The 19,291-nt window shown below is 42.6% G+C and overlaps 1 protein-coding gene across 1 annotated transcript in view; it reads right to left on the bottom strand.

Annotated features, from left to right (window-relative positions):
* ADAMTSL1 (ADAMTS like 1) overlaps positions 1–19,291 on the bottom strand; it is a 591,693-nt gene that overhangs the window by 209,670 nt on the left and 362,732 nt on the right. Inside the window, exon 5 of the mRNA XM_044427603.1 lies at positions 14,272–14,508. Within this exon, the coding sequence (XP_044283538.1) occupies positions 14,272–14,508 (237 nt within the window). The remainder of the gene's footprint in view (positions 1–14,271; positions 14,509–19,291) is intronic.

Here is a 19,291-nt window from a genome sequence, read left to right as displayed (position 1 = left end):
GGTACACATTATGTCTGCACCATGAAGAGCTGGCAGACCAGTTTCTGATCTTAGCCAAGGGAACCTCTGGGATAAGAACAGTTGCAAGATGACATCCCCCCCCTCCGAATGCCCCCCCCTTGATTTCTTCTGAGCAGGAGTCACAATGTGAGTCTTCATTTGGATCATAGGGTCATGTGATGGGTCATGTGAAGGTTCACCCATGTCTGGCATTTCTTAACAGGTCAATTTTATATTAAATACAGTTTTAGCTGCTTAGTTGTTTTTTGTACGCGAAAGTTTGCATTGCCTAATTGTGCAGAATTGTTTTTATGGTATCGTGGTTCTTTCTGGGACCTTGTAAACAGCCCAGAGAGCTCTGGCCGTGTTGAATGAATGAATGAATGAATGAATGAATGAATGAATGAATGAAGTGAGGGTGGACATGGGGAATGCCATGTATGGGGAATGCCATTTGAAACACCCTCACTTTCAAAATGTAATTTCAATATTTGGTGACAAGTTATAGGATAGATAGAAGACAGCAGGGCCTTGCTTGGGGTACAAAGTGAATAGGGAATAGTTAAATCCTTTTGCCTGGTTCCTTATTAAATAAGGCAGGACTATACTGTAAAACTGGTACCCACACAGATTCTGACAACTTGGAACATGTTAAGGGAGAGTTTTCACCCAGACACCTTGGTTGTGGTCATGCAAGATCTAAATAGCAAAGCACAGAATTCTGCCAACTGGCAGGCTATACCCATCAGTAATGATAAAGAATGTATTATAAGAAATTGTATTTCTTTACTTGATTATTTGTCAGGAACATTATGAGACAGGAGATATCTTTTTAACAATACCTACATATTCAACATTTTCTCACAAAGGAATTAAATTTGAGAAACTTGTAGTGCAGTCCTGTAGATGTTTACTCAGAAGTAAGACCCACTGAGATCAAGAAGCTTTACTTACAGGCAGGTAGGTGTTGGATAGCAGTCTTAACTATACAGAAAAATTAATAATAGGAATGATAGGCAGTCCACTGGCAAAGATATATAGTATAATCTTGGATACTACTCTGAAGAAGAATATGTACAAATAAGAACAACTATCGCATTTTGGCATACTAATTACTGCTGAGTGATTGGATCTAACCCCGTGGTCCCACTTGTGGAAGGATGCTGCTGGTGGAGCAGAAATTCCATGCCCCCTCTGCCTAAGTGCAGGGCAGATCCGAAGGGGACTGGAGAGGGCAAAGCAGAGGATGTCAAAGCTCCATTCCACCAGCAGTATCCTTCTCCAGGCAGAACTAACATGCTGGATGTAAGCCCTGGACTGGAAATAGCCTTGCAAAGATAAACACTCCTAAATATTTGCAATGTTTGAATCTAATCTATATTGAAACCATTATAGGCCAATTATGTCTCTGTGATCTCTTCTCAAATATTCCAACTTTCATTTTTCTATAATGAATTATTAAATGTTCCAGTGGATGGAAAGTACTAAATTTCCTACCATCTGTCCTGGCCTGCTTTCAGCTGGAGAGATAAGAGCCACATAATATAGCTATAACAGGATAAATTCCTTACCATTAGATGGGGGCAAAGTGAAGAGACGTTCAATTACTTGACTATGTCATTTATCTAAAAAATTATTCAGTAGTGGTAAACCAGCATGTTCCTCCACCATCATTTGATGACTTTCAAGCTTTCTTAACAGAAACTGACTGCATATATAGGAAGCAATCTTGAGAAAACTGAGTGGTCTGTAATTTAGATTCATTAATTAAGCCTTTTACTGCTTTTGAAAGTGGTGCAAAATATGGTTCTGTGTAAGCCATCTCAGACCAGACATTCAATAATACATATAACATGCACGGTTCCATATCATCTGTCCTCAGTCTTCAAAAGCCTCAAAGCATGGAGGCTTGCATGCATCTAAAGCAGGGTGTGAAGTGCAGCAACATCGGTTTCTGCTGCCCCCAACCAACTTCACAGGCTGTATGTCCACTAGATGTTCTCCTCCTCTCACCAGCATGCCTCTTTACTTCTCTCTGAGGTTGATTTTTGACCTCAGAGAAGCGGCCAGCACGTTTCTTTCTACACCAGCTGCAAGGTGAATAGGATGGGGCTCCATATTTGAAGTCCAAGCTCCACAGCCAGAGGACCTTAATCACACGGGCCCCAGCCAATGCCGGGGTGCCATCTGATGACACCTAAACTGCTTAGTTTAATATCTAAAAGTGCTGTGTGGTGTAAACTAAATTGTTATAAACACAGTGGGAATATCCTTTTGTTAATATGTTTTGGAGAAATGGTAAGAAACGTTACTGTGGAGGTACCAGGAACATACTGGAACTCTTCATGATTTTCTCTGTTTTTAGGAACCTGGCCCTTTTACTGAAAATGTACTAGTTGCCACAAAATGCATTATTGCAAAATACGGAAATTCCAATGGGCCAATTCCAGAATGGTTATTTGTTTACTCAACTTTTTTGCCAAAAAGTTTGCCAGAGCTGTCTTCAAAGATCAACAACAAACCGGACAGTTCTGGCCACAGGCTGACAAAGGAAGAGACACAAAGAAAAGACAAATCGAATGGGGATTTAAACAAGCAAACTCAAGCAACAGTTTTAAAATTATAAAGTACCTATAATGACCACCTGAATGGAAGGAATTTATTTATTTATTCAAAACATTTCTATGCCGCCCCCATCGCAACAAAGCCTCAGGGCGGCTCACAACAGACTTGAGGTGCTTAGTGGAGCTGGTCTTCTAAGTGCGGGAGCTGAGGGGAGTTAATCCTGCAGTTCCGTTGCTCTTTCTGCAATAGTTACAGGGTCTTTTCAGTAGCAGAATTAGACAAAATAGCTGGAGTGGTGTGGATTGGTGTGTATACAGAACTGGAAACAGTAAGGATGTGCTACAGATATAGGTTCCATTTGCTGTCCAAGTGAATCATCGTTGTAGTAATCCTGATGAACATATATGTTTTCCCTATTTGGAGAGCATTTTTTCCTATTTTAATACTGCATTCTGTTTAAGAAAGCATGATTAAAAACAGTTATAACCTGTGAAATTGCCACCAACAAGCAAGTGGATAAACACCATCTTTCTATAAAAGTACTGATTCTTTAACCACAGTGTCTGTTTAAATAACTTCTACCCATTCTCTTACAGAACCACCATTTCCAAAGACAGCTGCTTCTGACTCCAAAATACTACACAAAAAGCTGGCTTTTTGTCTTCAGCTTATAGCCAGAAGTCTGTGTTGATTTTATGCTAAGCTGCTGGGTGGTCATATATAAAGCAAAGGGCTTTGCCATGAGAACGTATAATTGCACAAAACCTCATAAATATGTCACTCGGCTACTAGCATCCCTGCACTACTACGCAGTGTTAAACATATACAGATTAAAAGAGTCATCTCAGTTACACTTTGTTATCATCCAGGACGGGTCCAGAACAGAGAATGCTCACAAATGCATATTTAAGAATGCTTCACCAAGGAAGTGAGCCAACTTTTCATCTTCATATGGTTACCTTGGAAAGTATGCTGTAGACAGAGGGCACATCCGTCGCATGACCCAACGCACTTAACGAAGATGCAAGCCAGTGAGCAGAAGACCAGGCATGCTTCTCCAGTGGGGCAGTGCAGCCAGGCTGCCCAGGACGCACCACCAGCACTTTTTATTAGCTGGGGGGCAGGTGGCATATGCCACACACCACATACCTGCCTGCAGACTTCCCTGGTTTCTCTGAACTTAGCCTGAATCCCCATAGTAGCTGGAGGCTGGGGGAATGGAGTTTTCCAGCATTTCCTATTGAAAAGAAAAACATTGGAGGTGGCCGACTTGGTCTTGAAAAGGCAAGAAAGGCCCAGTCGCTTGACAAAGGATCTGCTCTTGGTGGTGATGAGAACCCCAAGACTACTCTGTGGATATGGGTCAACACTTTTGGACTCTATTTGTGGATGGGTATAAAGAGACTGTCATGATAAGTACCTGCTTTTCAAAATTTCCCTAAATATAGGATTCATAAAAATCATGGGTGCTTCATGGAGCTATTCCTACAAAGATTTTGTCCTCTGAAAGGTGCTAAGCACAGTAGTGGGCATCCTTGCAGAATGAATTTCCAGGTATGGAGGTAGCAGGCTCATAGTTAGAGGAGGGTGGCAGGCGGCTCCCCTAAATTTTCCCTCTCCCCTTCTTAAAGGCACAGATGCTATTATTTTGGGCTAGTTTGGCAGTGAAATCTGCCTACATATGCCTAACAGGATATTCAAGTGAGGCTATACCTGAGGTGAATTGATATTTTGACTTATGGGAACAGTTGTACATTTTTAAAAAAAAGAAGCTGTGTTGCTCAGATTTATAAAGGCAGTTCTTTAAAATGCCTACTAGATCAACAATGAACTGGACACTTGAGCTCAGTTATGATTATACACTCAGACAAAGAATTTATTCTTTCCACACTCAAATTTATCAGAGCATTGTTTCCTTGTGAAAAATTTTCTCATCCGATAACTGAACATTTGTATTGCTTAATCAGATTAATAACCTCTCTTTTCCTTCCTTATTGCAATTATTCTAAAAGTACCAGTTTATCATCACAGCTGCAGCAGAAACATCCAGATATCAAGGGAAATTAATGATTGTGTTGCAAGGCAGGTGCAAAGAATACAAACTGATTGTGTCTTTAATAACACTTCTGAAGCCGCCAAGAAAGCATGTGAATCTGCTAACCAAGAAACAGCATCATGGTATCTTCATAAACTCCCTTGAACTTCAAGAAAACTGATTTTTAAAACATTCAGAGCACTGATAAGTAGGATCCTATGGAAGGAAAACTCAAGAAGAAGAAGAGCTCAAGAGCTGTGAGGAATGCTAATCAAATTTGCAGGTAACACAATGCTGGATGTGATAGCTAATACCTTAGAAAGCAAAAAGCAAAATTCAAATTTGTCTTGGTAGGTTAGAAGAAAGGGTAGAAAATAACACTATAAAATGTAACAGAGATGACCACAACATTCTTCATCTGAGAAAAAGAATAAAAGTATACAAATATAACCTGGGGTGTATAAATAGAACCTGGTTTGGCAATGGTATATGTAAAAAGGTTCAATCCCTTGAGTTGTGGTCAATTCTGGACTGAATGTGAGGCAGAAGTGTGAGAAGGCTTCAAAAAGACAGATGAAATAAGTACAGCAGGACCCCCACATCCATGGGAATAGGTTCCAAGTCCCTCAGTGCATGCCTGAAATTATGGATAGTAGTGAACACTACATTCATGGTGGCTAGGGGCACAGGACCCCTCAAAAATGGAAAAACCATGAATACCTCTAGAGAATTTGCACCCGCTAAGAGCCATAACATGTGTGTGAGGCTGGCTAGTGGTGTCCACAAACAGAGTGCATAGAGATATTTGAGGTTTTCGACTTTTCTGGGAGTCCTGCACTCCTAACACCCACAAATGTGGAGGTCAACCGTCAAGCTCGGTTAAGTGAAAGTGTGGTAACTGAGACGAGGGGGGCGGGTCCAGCTGTATAGCTCAAAATCACAGGAAGTGATAACCTCACTCTTGCTCAGCTGCTCCAATCTTACCCTAAAGACTGTGTGCAGGTCTGAACATCACACTTGCAGAAGGTTTCAGATAAATTTTACTGAGTTCAGAGAAGGGCAACGGAGATGAAATACTAGAAACTAAGTCCTGTGAACAAAGATGGCAGGAACTGAGTAAGTTTAGCTCTTGAGAGGAAAAAATAGGATCACACATTTCAGGTACTAAAAGTTTTTCACACAGAAGAGAGCTGCAACCTATTTTCTATCGTCCAACATCTGAGGCCATGAATAGCAGGCTTAAGTAACCAGAAAGCAGATTCCAATTCTAGGGAAACTAGAGCTTTCCCTAGAAACAAGAATGACAAGACTGAGGTTGTTGTACTTTGGGCACATCACGAGAAAGCAACACTTCCAGGAGAAGACAGTCATGCTAGGGAAAGTTGAGAGAAGAAAGCCAAACATGAGATAGATTGACTTACATAAAGGAAGCCACAGCTTTGGAATGGAAAAAGCTGCGCTGGGTTGCCCTGGATAGGACTTAGAGGGCTTTTCTAGGATGGAGATACACTTGATGGTGCATAGGAACATCACCTTGAACTCTAAACTGCTTCAACCCATAGTAAAAAGTGGAGGATTTGGCTTCCTAGGGAACTTAATAATAGACAAAGTTGCAAAATAAAGCTGTTGAGAATTTTCTTTCATGGGTCTTCTATGAAAGACTGACCTGATCTGCCCTCTTGGATGAATATGCAGACCCAAATGGAGTTACCCCTTAGACTTCACACTTCTCCAAATGTTGTGATGCAAATAAAAAATGAACATTGATCTCTTACATATAACATATATTTGTATCTTACTGTCATTAGTCCAGCTGATCCTGGAACTGGAAGGGCAGTGCATTATATTTTAATTTATGTGGTTTTATTTATTGTTGTAAGCCGCCCCGAGGCTTCGGCGAATGGGGTGGCATAAAAATGTTTTAGTAAATAAATAAAATAAAATAAAATAAAATAGAAGCCTGGAGTAAATGTAGTCCAGCAATGGAACATAAGCACTGGCTATCAGGCAAGCTCTTCTTTAGACTGTAAAGGAAGGAAGGACAAGGAAGACAGGACCACATTTTATGAAATCTGTATAGCTGCCACTGAGAATTTCTTCTTTCTCCAGTAATATCTAGCTATAGGTACAAACAGAGAGAGAGAGAGAGAGCAAACTACGTGCCTTCCAGATTGGATGCAAAATGTGGTGGTTGCTGTGTTTTCGGGGGGTGGGGGATCCTAGGTATGCTCTCAGGGGAGAACTTTATTAGGTCAAAAAAAGGACAAAGTCCCATGAGGTTTCAGTACGTATGGGAACCTGTGGCCTAAGAGCCAGGTCTGGGTCTCCGACCAGTGGGCCATGCTCCTTCCTCTGATCCCATTCCCTTTCCTCCAGTTATTAACCATCTCTTAGTTTCTCAAACTTCTCCTCTCACCTACCCAGTGCTTCTCCAAGGTTGCCCTTCAGGCTGAAAGAAGTTCCTTACACTTGCTTTAGAAAAAGAGAAAAAAAATGAAAACAAAACTGGGAGAATGGGAGCAGAAAGCACTGCTCAATCCCATATCTGTTTATAGAAAGCTAGCAACTCACCACTATCCTTTCTACAAGGCATGGCAGCTTTTTTTTCCCTATGGGGATGTTCTTTTCTCCCACTGGCTCCAAACAAGCATAGATGGCCGTGCAAGTGTGTGAGAAGGGATAAGACCAGATTTGGGACTCATTTTGGAATGTGTGTGCAACAGAAATATTCATCCTCTCTCTGTGCTTGTGAAAATTTTTAGAATGCCTGCCTGATAGAAAGGCACAGATGTGTACAAACCAAAATGCATACCACTGATTGGTTCAAAATTGAGAAAGGAGTTCGGCAAGGTTGTATACTGCTGCCCTGCCTATTTAACTTATATGCAGAGCACATCATGAGAAAGGCAGGGCTAGATGAATCACCAGTTGGAATTAAGATTGCCAGGAGAAATATCAACAACCTCAGATATGCAGATGATACCACTCTCATGGCAGAAAGTGAAGAGGAACTAAAGAGCCTCTTGATGCAGGTGAAGGAGGAGAGCGCAAAAGTTGGCTTGAAACTCAGCATTAAGAAAACCAAGATCATGGCATCCGGTCCTCTCACGTCCTGGCAAATAGGTGGGGAAGAAATGGAGGTAGTGACAGATTTTATTTTCCTGGGCTCCAAGACCACCGCAGACGGGGACTGCAGCCAAGAAATGAAAGACACCTGCTCCTGGGGAGGAAAGCTATGGCAAGTCTAGGCATCATACTAAAAAGCAGAGATATCACCCTGCCAACAAAAGTGCACATAGCAAAAGTGCTATGGTTTTCCCAGTTGCAATGTATGGCTGTGAAAGTTGGACCATAAAGAAGGCTGAGCACCAAAGAATTGAGGCCTTTGAATTGTGGTGCTGGAGGAGACTCCTGCGAGTCCCTTGGACTGCAACATGATCAAACTGGTCAGTCCTAGAGGAGATCAACCCTGACTGCTCTTTAGAAGGCCAGATAGTGAAGATGAAACTCAAATACTTTGGCCACCTAATGAGAAGGAAGGACTCCCTGGAGAAGAGCCTGATGCTGGGAACGATAGATGGCAAAAGAAGAAGGGGATGGCAGAGGATGAGGTGGCTAGATGGAGTCACAGAAGCAGTCGGTGTGAGCTTAAGTGGACTCCAGGAGATGGTGGAGGACAGGAAGGCCTGGAGGAATGTTGTCCATGGGGTCGTAATGTGTCAGACATGACTTTGCGACTAACAACAACAATGTTTTTGCTAATACTGGTGTTGAGAACCCAGCTTTGAGTTGGACTCTGCCACAACCCAGCATGTTAGGGATGCTGGCCAGGAAGAGGAGGAGGGGGAAAGGGCTTTGGTGTATGACTTTTCCTTCTATGATTCTTCTTGCCCAAGAAGCTTTCTTTCCTTTCCTTAAAAAATGGGGGAGTGTCCACACTCGCATGCACACCGCCACACACATGATCAGTCTCTTCAGGTAGGAAGTAGTATTATGGAACTAAATGCAGAAACAAACGTAGTAGCCATGCCTCTGAAACAAATTAATGTGGACACTGTTGACAGGTTCTTGCATTCCTGATCTAGGGCTATGGTAGACAAGCAGAAGATACAGCAAATGGACGTCAGAGAGTCTGTCCAGGTTAATGGATGTTATAGAAAGTAAATAGATAAATACGTTTGGAAAATGGAGGTTTTTTCCCTGGGGAAACACCAGAGCTCAAAGCCAGCCTTGAAGCTCACAATGCCCTCTATCAGCCACTGGGCAGTAACAACAAGGTATTAAGCATGCCATTGAATTCAGATATGCCAAAACAACACATCTGTTTCTTTAAATGTCGATCCATGCAAATACGTCCTTAGCACAAGAAGGGAGTGTAGAAGCAAAACTAGAATGGCTGTCCTGGTCCCTTGTCAGGATTTTAACAGGCAGGAGTTTTAATATACGTTAAAAATACATGCAGTTGCCCTAATGTCATGTCAACCTATTTTAGAAGGATATATCAACCATGTTCTTATGTCCCAGGTAGCCTTTAGTGCAGCCTTCCGAATCTGGGGTCCTCCAGACATTTTGGACTGTATCTTCCATCAGGCCCTGCAACATGGCCCATGGACAGGGATGATAACAGCAGTGGTTCAAAACATCTGGAAAACAGCAGCTTGGAAAAGGCTGCTAAGAACTCCACTGGTACATTGTCAAGGGTGTCACTGATGTCATTTTCCAGAAAGTTTATGTGCTCCATGTTGGGCTGCCTTTGGAAGCTGTTGAAATCCTTCAACTGGTCCAAAACAGGGCTGCGTGTCTGGTGTTGAGCATCAGTTCCTGAGCCCTTATAGCAGCTATTCTATATAAATTACACTGGTTGCCAGTTGAACCCTGGGCCCAATTTAAGGTGCTTGTTGTATCATATAAAGGTCTAAATGGCTTGAGACCTGGTTACTCGAAGGACCACTTCTTCTCATATATAGCTACTTGCCCATTGAGATCTGCACATGAGGTCCTTCCGAATGAGCCATCCCTAAAGGAAGTGAGAGGGATGGCGAGTAGAAGAAGGGCCTTTTCAGGAGCTGCCTCCTATCTTTGGAAGGGGCTTCCTAGATTGGTCCACCAGGCACCATCATTGCTTTCATTTTGGCACCAGGAGAAAATTGTGCTTTTCAGCAGGTATTTTCAAACCTGATCTTAGCAATTTGTCAGTAAGATTTTGTTCTGCTACCAGCAATTCTGCCCCTCCTGCCAAGAAATTGTAAGGTTCAATTCAATTGTGATTAAATTGGTCATGTATCTTGTGGTTTGCCACTGTTGGGTTATTCAGCAGCCTATAAAAATTATTAATAAATAAATACATAAACAAAATTTCCCACGCTATTCAAAGCTTGTATTTTGCAACAAGCTTGTATTTTGCAACATGAAAGTGCTCCCTATAGTGAGTTAGGCCATTGGCCTAAGATCTATTTTAAATTACAGTCACAATGCAAAGCTCGACAGAAGAAGTCTTTCCCAGCTGTGATGTTTGAGACACTTTCACTGGCGGTGCCCAAGTCTGAACTGAAGACCTTATGTGTGCAAAGCATGTGCTCTACCACTGAGTTACAGCTCCTCTGTCTATGCAGTTTGCTTTAAAACCACATGCCAGGAGAGGACATAGGACAGAAGGACCAACAGGGGCAGAATTTCTATGACTCAGCCGTTGGGAGTGATGAGTTGTGGCGGATCACAGCCGGTTCGGAATTCACACCTGGCAGATGGTTATCCTGCATTCTTGCCACGTTTTTTAAAAATGCCAAAGCACTGCTAATATGGTTATCTTATCCTCAAAAGGACTAAGAAAATCCAGATTCAAGTGGAATGAAATCTATGCTGTCAACACTGGTGTTTCGCTCCACTTCCCACCATGAAAGCTAGTAAAAATAGGAACGTAGGCTTTAATGGTGAGTCTTATTTATTAGCATGTTTCTGAGGAAAGGTTTTCTCAGAAAGGTGTGCCTTGCAGTTGGCTCTTAAAGACAGTCCAGCTTTGATCCAATATAATCTGGCAAGCAGATTGTTAGCTCGCTAGAGAATGCTCCAAATTCACATCTTGTCCTAAGCAAAAGCACTTTAGCCAAATGCAGCAGAGGGGAGAGAATTACAAACACAGTCCCCCTGGGGTCCCATTTTAATACACTGCAATATAGTCAAGAGGGTTCCCTGACTATACAAAGCTTGCTTTTCAGAAGGGCTGTTATGTCCGCGGATGGAACCAAGAGACATCTCATTGTTTCAATTAATTACGAAGCTGAGATAAGTGAAGCTGTGCAGCATATCACATTCCATTTAGCTTAAACATCTCCCTCAGCAATAGGGGAGGACACGTGCCAGTTCAGAACACAACACTGAAAAGAAGGCGCACTGGGAAAAAACAACCCAACGAAACTGAAGGAAAGTCAGTTCAAATGCTAATAAAATGTTGGGAAATATACAAGATTATGCATGGGCAGAGTTGTGAAACTTGGATGTGGAGCCACAGTAATGTTCAGAAATGTTTGGCTCCAAAGTGTTTTGCTTTTGTTTCCTCCTTTTTAGTTCACTGAGCTAGTCTGGATTCACATTTGGCCCCAAAGCTCTGGGAGCTGGAGGTGAAGTAATTCCACTTTCCACGCTTTCCTTCAGCTTTGGCTGATCCATCAGCTGCGTCCCTACCTGGAGAACGACTGCCTGGCAACAGTGACACATGCATTGGTCACTTCCCGATTAGATTTCTGTAACACGCTCTATGTGGGGCTGCCCTTGAAGACGATCCGGATACTTCAATTGGTGCAAAATAGAGCTGCCAGGCTGCTGAAGGGGACTGGGCATTGTTCTCATATAACCCCAGTCCTCCGTCAGCTCCACTGGCTTCCCATTGGAGTCCGGGCCCAATTCAAGGTGCTCGTTATCACTTACAAAGCCCTGAACGGCTTAGGCCCTGGTTACCCAAAGGAGCGCCTGCGTCCATATATGCCCTCCCACCCCCTGAGATCGGCAACAGAGGCCCTTCTCCGGGAACCCTCCATGAAGGATATTCAGAGGGTGAATACTTGGAGGAGGGCCTTCTCTGCAGTGGTGCCCAACTTATGGAATGCGCTCCCCAGAGGGGTCCACCTGGTGCTGTCCTTATTTGTTTTTCGGTGCCAGGCCAAGACCTTTTTATTTAAATGCTATTTTAACTATTAATGGTTTATTTGTTGGTTTAAATTGACCAGGCTGGATCCACTATTTTATTTTATTATTTTATTTTTTGTATTTTATTTATTTGATGAATTTTTTGTATTTTATATGGGATTTTAATTATTGTAAGATGCACCAAGGCTCATGCAATGGGGCGCCATATAAGTTGTTTAAATAAATAAATAAATAAATATTATTGTAAACATATAATGTGCTAAAGGAAAGCATTCCTTTCATGCTGAAGAACACAAGGATTGTCTGGCTGGAACAGATCATACTTTACCTGGTTCAGCCTTTGTTTTCCAACAATCAGTGGCTGAATGATTCTAGAAGCTCACATGTATATCATCATTTAAATGCCATCTTGAAATGCACATCCCCGTTATTGAATGGCATCACCTCTAGGAAAATGGACTCAAACTGGTTATGTTGGTCTCAGCTAAATCTGCACTGGAAGTGCTCCCTGGTTTTCATAACTCCATTCTCAGGCACTTAATGTTTGGGGGTATTTTGATGATTTGTGGGGAAGGGGAAAATTAAAAAAAAATCAGGCATGGGATATAGTGCCTTTAAAAATCATCCTGCTTTAATTTAATTCCTCTGCTGTTCCAACCAGCAACAGAGCTGCAGCAGTTGGTGGCTACTGTGCTTCCATTTCCCCCAGTACCATCTCTGGAATAATGCTATGTCATGATAAGGTTCCAGACCCTCACATGTTTCCCTGCACAGGGTTTCTGAACATCAAGACTCTGCATCATTCTGAGGAAAGCACTGTACAGGGAAATGTGACCCAATAAGCCAGTTATAGAGATTTTTTAAAAGAGGTACAATAAGTCTAAAATGTTAAAAAGCCAATTACTGCCAGTTGTAGCAGTAGAAAAATTGAACTGAAAAAGGGGGGAAATTAAAAAGACAGAGTTGTTGCTACTTTCTTGATAAGTTCTCCACACTTGAAGAGGAAAAACAAAAACTTCTTAAATCCCATAATCTTTCCCTTTTCAACTCACCACTGACAGTATTTTTCAGAAAGAAGGTCTGAAAAGCATTTGAGCAGAGCTTTTGTCTTTGCACGTGGCATTCATTTGCTAGAGCTGACATATGACCCAATACAGTTTGTAATCTTGTCCAGTCACTATGGAGATATGCCAGGATTTATTCTTTTGGGATTGCCAGATTGAAATTGCAAAATTAAGGATCACTGGGGATTTCCAGGAGAAGTTGATGGAGAACTTCTAGAACCAAGATTTTCTGAAAATAAAGGGCTCACAATTTCTTAAAGCAAGGGGGAAATTTCATGATTCTTTCACCTAATGGAAGTGTATAATTCCTTCCTCATGTAATCAAAGGCTTCTGTAATAAAGGATGGGAAATGACAAAAATGCTGCCTCTACTTCATATGGTAGAGGGAGACTGGCCCCACCAAGTTTGACGATGAACTTTAATGAAAGAAGAGCTCCACTTGAGGTGTCTAGACACAGACAGAACCAAGTAACAGCAGAATGTTCCATTCTAAGGAAAGTATGGAAAAGGCATGCCAGTAGCCCATGGGAGTAGGAGAAGCCACAACTCCTATGAGGCTCCTATGAGGCTCCTATGAGGCTCCAACTGGGTCTCTTCAGCCTGGAGAAGAGGAGACTCAGAGGGGATATGTTGGCGACATACAGGTATGTGAGGGGATGTCACACAGAGGTGGGTAGAGACCTGTTCTCCCCAGCAGAGGAAGGCAGGAGGCGCTCCAACGGAGCAAAGCTCAGGGAGCCAAGGTTCCATTTAGATGCCAGGAAGCACTTCCTGACAGCCAGGGCCCCGAGGGTGTGGAATGGGCTTCCACAGGAGGTTGTTGGCCCCATCGGTGTGGGTGTTCAAGGATAGGCTGGACTTCCACATGGTGGGCATGTCGTGAGCGGAGCTAGCTGGTGCCGGAGGTCAGAATAGATGGCCCAGGAGACCCCTTCTGACTCGCTCTGTTTTCTATGTTTCTATGTTCACAGAGGCCTGATGGAAACACTTTCAGTCTCTCAGACTGTGACTTCTGTGTCACATCCATAACATATAACATTGCTATCAAGGGCCTCACCACCATTTGATTAATCAGAGCTGCAATGCTTCCCCTGTTACAGAGTTGCAAAACTAATATTCTTTCAAAGTAATTCTAAACTGAGAAATTATTCAGATGTTGAGAAACCCTGTATCAAAAGCCAAAACAATGCATTGGAAGATTTACTTTTCCGGGATGTTTCAACAGAACTAACCAACATGAGCTATCAAGCACAATGTGGCCAGGGGAGTGGAGAAATGGTTTACCATTGAACTAGTGCACAACAAAGATTTAAGATACTCTGGAAATGGATGTACGTTGAACAATGCCTGGAGAAACAAATACCACAAAAAAGAGTGGACAAGGAAGTGAATAAAACGATGGAGACACAGAAAAGCAAAATCCACAGAATGAAAACAAAGTTAGTAAAGAATGCTGTCCTTACCTGGCACACGCCGCTAATGCACATATCTAGTGATTCAGTGTAACATCGGGTCCCATCCAGGACTTTGGGCGCCAGCTCCACCACAAGGCTTGTCCCCTTGGCCTGGCACTTCAATGAGCACGGATTGTCAGGATCATTTGAAACAGGAAGCCATTCGTAAAACTGCCCTTGATACTTGACGTCATTGTGTGCCGAACACTGCTGTGTGCGGAAATCACCTGCTTCTGGAGGACAATCCTAAGAAGAGAGAGAACAGGTGGTCACTTCAGGTGGTCATCCCAAATGTCTCATAATTATATTCTCATTGCAGGCCTCTATACTGAGACTGCAATATATAATAGGCTTAGATGTAGACAGGAAGCAGACAATAATTTCAAGAAAGTTGGAAGTGGCTCGAGAAAGGCATCGTTTCACATACTGCATGCCTTCTCGCACAGTGTGTGTGTGAAACAATGCTGTGTTCTTTTGTCCTCCTTTTGTCCTTCTTTTGACACTGTTCATACGGGTTTTGCAGGTTTAAAAAGCATTGCAAAGATCTGCAAAAGCTGTTTACCAGAGGCAACAATGCACACCACAAAGAGTTACCTCTTCTTCAAGCTGCTTGCAACATCTGGGGCTGGGGAATGTGTGTGCCAGGCTCCATCCAGAGGCAAATGGATCAGTCGAAATATCTCATACCATTTTCATTAGAAATTCTCAACTAAATATTATTGAAGGGTAACTGGAAGAGGACTGAAATACATCAACACCATGTGTTCCAGCACAAGAAACGGATTTGTTTGGTGCTCTTACAAAACTGCCTGTTGTTCAGCATTTCTTTTACGATGACTGAGAAACACACATACAGGCTGAGCCAACTTTTCTTTTTCCTTTAAAAAGGGGAAAGCGGGGGGGGGGGGTCAAGAAAATTGCTTGATTCAAGTGTTTGTTTATTTAAGCATTCTTTGCTAGCATTTCTTTCCAAAACGACCTAAATCAGTCAGTGAAGCAACATGAACCAGAAAAATGCTTTGTATATTTGTATTACTTCAACCTGCCTAATGCAAGCAGAGACTTTACAATCCACAGAATCAGCAACTCTTCTTTTTTATGCTTTTCAAGCCCTTTAAAAAATTCTCATTGTTAATTGCCTGTGGGAGGTTTCAGAGTAGTTTTTGCATGCAAACCTAAGTCTCTAATTTGTGATAAACTAAATGCAACTAAAATGCTTTAGCTCCTAATATTAAGAAAGACCACCAAGATATTTTTGGGAGTGCTCTTAAGGGAGACAGTCTTCATTAAAGAATCACAGAAAACATTTTTAACCAGCTTTCAGTAGTCTTGAATACTAATGTGTTCCCCAAACAGCTTATATAACCATTTTATTTGGTCAAACTTTAAACACATCAGTTATTGCCAGTTAATACAGTCTCTGACTGCTGATATTCTGAAAGCCTTTGACAGAACCATTACTACCCATCCTATTCATGCTTTTGCAGAAGTAAGTCCCACTGAGTTTAATGTGATATAATTCCAGGTTAAAACTAGATGTTACAAAAATATATAGTATTACAGCCTTATTTACCTATCTTGTCTTTACAGTAAGCCCTATTGGTGATGCGTTCAACCTTCTAACATTTACATGGTTTAAAATTGCTTCCTGCAATTTAGCTATAAATCAGTTTAAACCACTTACTCTTTACTTCTTCACTGGCAATTGAAAATAATCTTCTTGCGTCTCCGCTGCCTAATAGTTATGATTGCTACATTTTTAGCATAAAACTCACCATTTCTTTATTTATGGGTTATATTAAAATCGCCCGTGTGGTTAGCCGCTAGCAAGTAACAGTCTCTTCGAGTATCAGCATCTTGCTTGACCTCACTCCTCAGGCTGCCCCTGGGACACATGCAAACAGGCTGGTGGGCAGTAACATTACTGGGCTAGCCAGCATTCCTCTCACCACCCATTTATCTGTAGAGCTCTGTTCCACAGTTTGGGTTTCTTCTCTCTACCCAGTAACGATCAGAAATAAAAAACTTTAGCACAGCCTTACCCAGTGTGGTGCTTTCCAGATGTTTTTGGCCTACAACTCTTTTCATCCCTGGCCGTTTGCTGAGGCTGACAGGATTTTTGCTTTTAGGCATTCGGAGCATGTTGTGTAGGAGAAGGCTATTCTATTAGCTACATGGACCTCATCTCTTGGTTCCAAGAGCCAAAGCCACCCGCACACAGCACTAGGGCTGACCAGGCAGGGCTGCCTTCCATGGACTCTGACCAGTGGGGCCTTGAGTTGGCTCAGTCATGCCTACTTGGATGGGCACCAACCCTCCAAGTACTCCGCTCCTGCTCCTGGAGATCATCTTAACTCAAAGCACCACATGGCTAGCTAGTATACAAATGTTAGAACAAATCAACTAACAAACAGCAATGTAAAAACAGGATAAGACAAAATGATGTAGCGGCACCCAGGAACATCCATCCCCAAAACACAAGACCAGGAAACTTGGAAAAATAAGCGTATTGGGGAGGGGGGGGGGGTCCCACTTAAGCGCACTATCCATGGTGCTATCCACCTGGCTGGCATTAACAGCAGATTCAGAAGCCGGGCTCAAATAATGGGCCCTCCAAATATGGACTCTGAAGCTTAGCACCAGCACCTTAAATAATTGAGGCTGCAAAGAAATGGAGAACTTATGCAGCAGATGCAGAGTCATGGGAGCATTCTAGAGTTGATTTTCCAGCCTGCCTTCAAAAACAGTCGTATAGAGAGAAAATTACAGTAATCCATTCTGGATATAGCTAGTCATGTGTGACTAAAGCCAAATTTACTGTCTCCAGTCTTACCCAGTATGGTTCCCTCCATGTTTTGGACTGCAGTTCTCATCAGCTCTAGCAAGTATGGCCAATGAACAGGAATGTTGGGAATTGTTCTTGCAAAACATCTGAAGAGCATCTAACTGGAGAAGACTGTGCTAGGCTCATGTTGGCAAACCGCCCAAGCTGGTACGAGGCAGTTCTAGCCACCGTTGTCACTTGTATATTCATAAGTAACAGTGATTCTGGGAGTACCCCAAAGCTGTATTCCTGATTTTTCAGGGAGTATAACCCCTTCCAAACTGGTTGTAACACCATCCAGATCTAGCTAAAAGTATTTCTGAGTTGTCCAAATTAAGCCCTATTTTGTCTCCAGTTATTTGAGTAAGAGTTCCACTTTCTCTCTGGACTGCAGCATGGGATGGGGGAGATGCAAAGAGTTCCTCTGTTTCTTCCAGCTGCTTAGTCTTGCTCTTTCTCGGGCCTTAAAACAGTGGGAGAGCCACTACAGCATGTCTTCTTCCCATACTGGGTAACACCAGAAGCTCTGGCCCATGTGAGAGCAGTCTGCAGTAAGCTCCATTGCTCTAGTTTCTGAAGAAGTGGTGCTTGCATGGGAACCAGTCACTTGGAGAGATCCAGGGCATCGGATGTTAGCCAAGCCGTGTGAGAAGCCACGTGCTTAAGTGGAAAGGTAATATCAGAAACCCTTCTGTTTCCACCCAAATCATAAAAGCAAAATCTCTAGTGCTTTCCCTGTGTTTTTCTTTACCGTCAAAATAGCACTTTGGCATTTCTGCAGAAGTCAAGATATGAAAGTGACACACACTGTGGTGGGAGGAGAAATACAAATCTCCAGTTTTGAAATGCACAGAGAAGTGCAGAGTGGAAGAGGGCTGCGCATATACTTCCTATCTCCCTGCATTCCATCGTGTCTTCAGCTCGGAGGCAGCTTGGATTCCATGCTTCTCCTTGGCTGAACTAGAATGAAAGGGAATGAGCTCTGACCTCTAGGAAACCGCATGCCAACACAGCGCAAAAGACCCCTGAGAACATGCAGTGAGCTGAGCTCCTGATCAGCTTGATCTGGTCTGACTGACTGCTCCATGTAAACAGCCTGAGAAAGTGCTAAAAGCAAGTGTTCCCCCTCCCCTTCATTCCATAAGGGTATGAAACCTGGTTTAATAGCTTGGCTTATTCAAGTGTTCACAGAGCCAAGCTAGATCTGTTGTTTGGTTCTGGCTTGGCTCAACCTACAAAAACGTTCCGGCTTCTAGTGATTTATTTTTACAAAGACAAAAGATCCAATAAAGCATATAGATATATACAGAGTTCTCACTTTTGCTTTGCTCACAATTCAGCACCATTGTTTGAGTAGATTGTTCTTGTTTTTTAAACCAAAGGAATAAAAATGCATGGTCAACTGAACACATTCGCAGGACACTGTGGGTGATCAGGACCCAAAAGTAAAATAGTACATGTCTTTGATTTCCATGATTAAAATAATAACACGGATTGAAATAGCCAAGTGTGTGTTTAGAGAAGTTTCCTGTGAAACTTGAGGCTGTTTGAAGGATAAATATAAGCACTCAGAAAAGTGTGCAGGCATCCTTATGCCATTGGCCCCAAGGCAGGAATGAGTGAATTTCAGTCTCCAGTGTGAAGGGCCAGCACAAACATACATTGTTCACTCCCAGCTAGCTTTAAAATCTTCAGGCCCTGTACAAAGTCCTCTGTTGCTTATCCGCTTTCTAAACATGCTGGGCAGCATGCAGGACTTCAAGACACCGCTTTGGCTTATTCAGAGGCCTCGGACACACATTCAATGTTTTCCCCAGTTTGCCATTCTAATACGAAACCTGGGTTGGCATGGTCAGGCAACTGCAAAGGCCCACACTTTGGTGAGGGGCTCACCAATAAGGGACCCCTGTCTCTGTTGCAAATTATCACTCCTTCTGCATGTTTGCTACCCATCCTCTGGACTAGAACAAATGAGCATATGGGTAGCAACAGTTGGTGGTGCCCACGTATTCAGCCTGCATTCGACAGCGTTACTTTATTCAGAGTAGCTGCCTCCACTTTAGCATATATTTCTACCTAGGTGGATAGGAACACCCAATCAGGCAAGACTAACATGAAGCCTAAACACCTCCTCACTATTTAACGTTGGAGTCTTTCTAAGTTCACCACTCCCCTCAGAAACAGGCCTAATAATAACCCACTGAA

The sequence above is a fragment of the Varanus komodoensis genome, unplaced genomic scaffold (assembly GCF_004798865.1).
Source record: "Varanus komodoensis strain SLA01 unplaced genomic scaffold, ASM479886v1 scaffold19, whole genome shotgun sequence".
Lineage (NCBI taxonomy): Eukaryota > Metazoa > Chordata > Lepidosauria > Squamata > Varanidae > Varanus > Varanus komodoensis.
The sequence above is the reverse complement of the archived record's forward strand: the minus strand, read 5'-3'. Positions and strand labels throughout refer to the sequence as shown.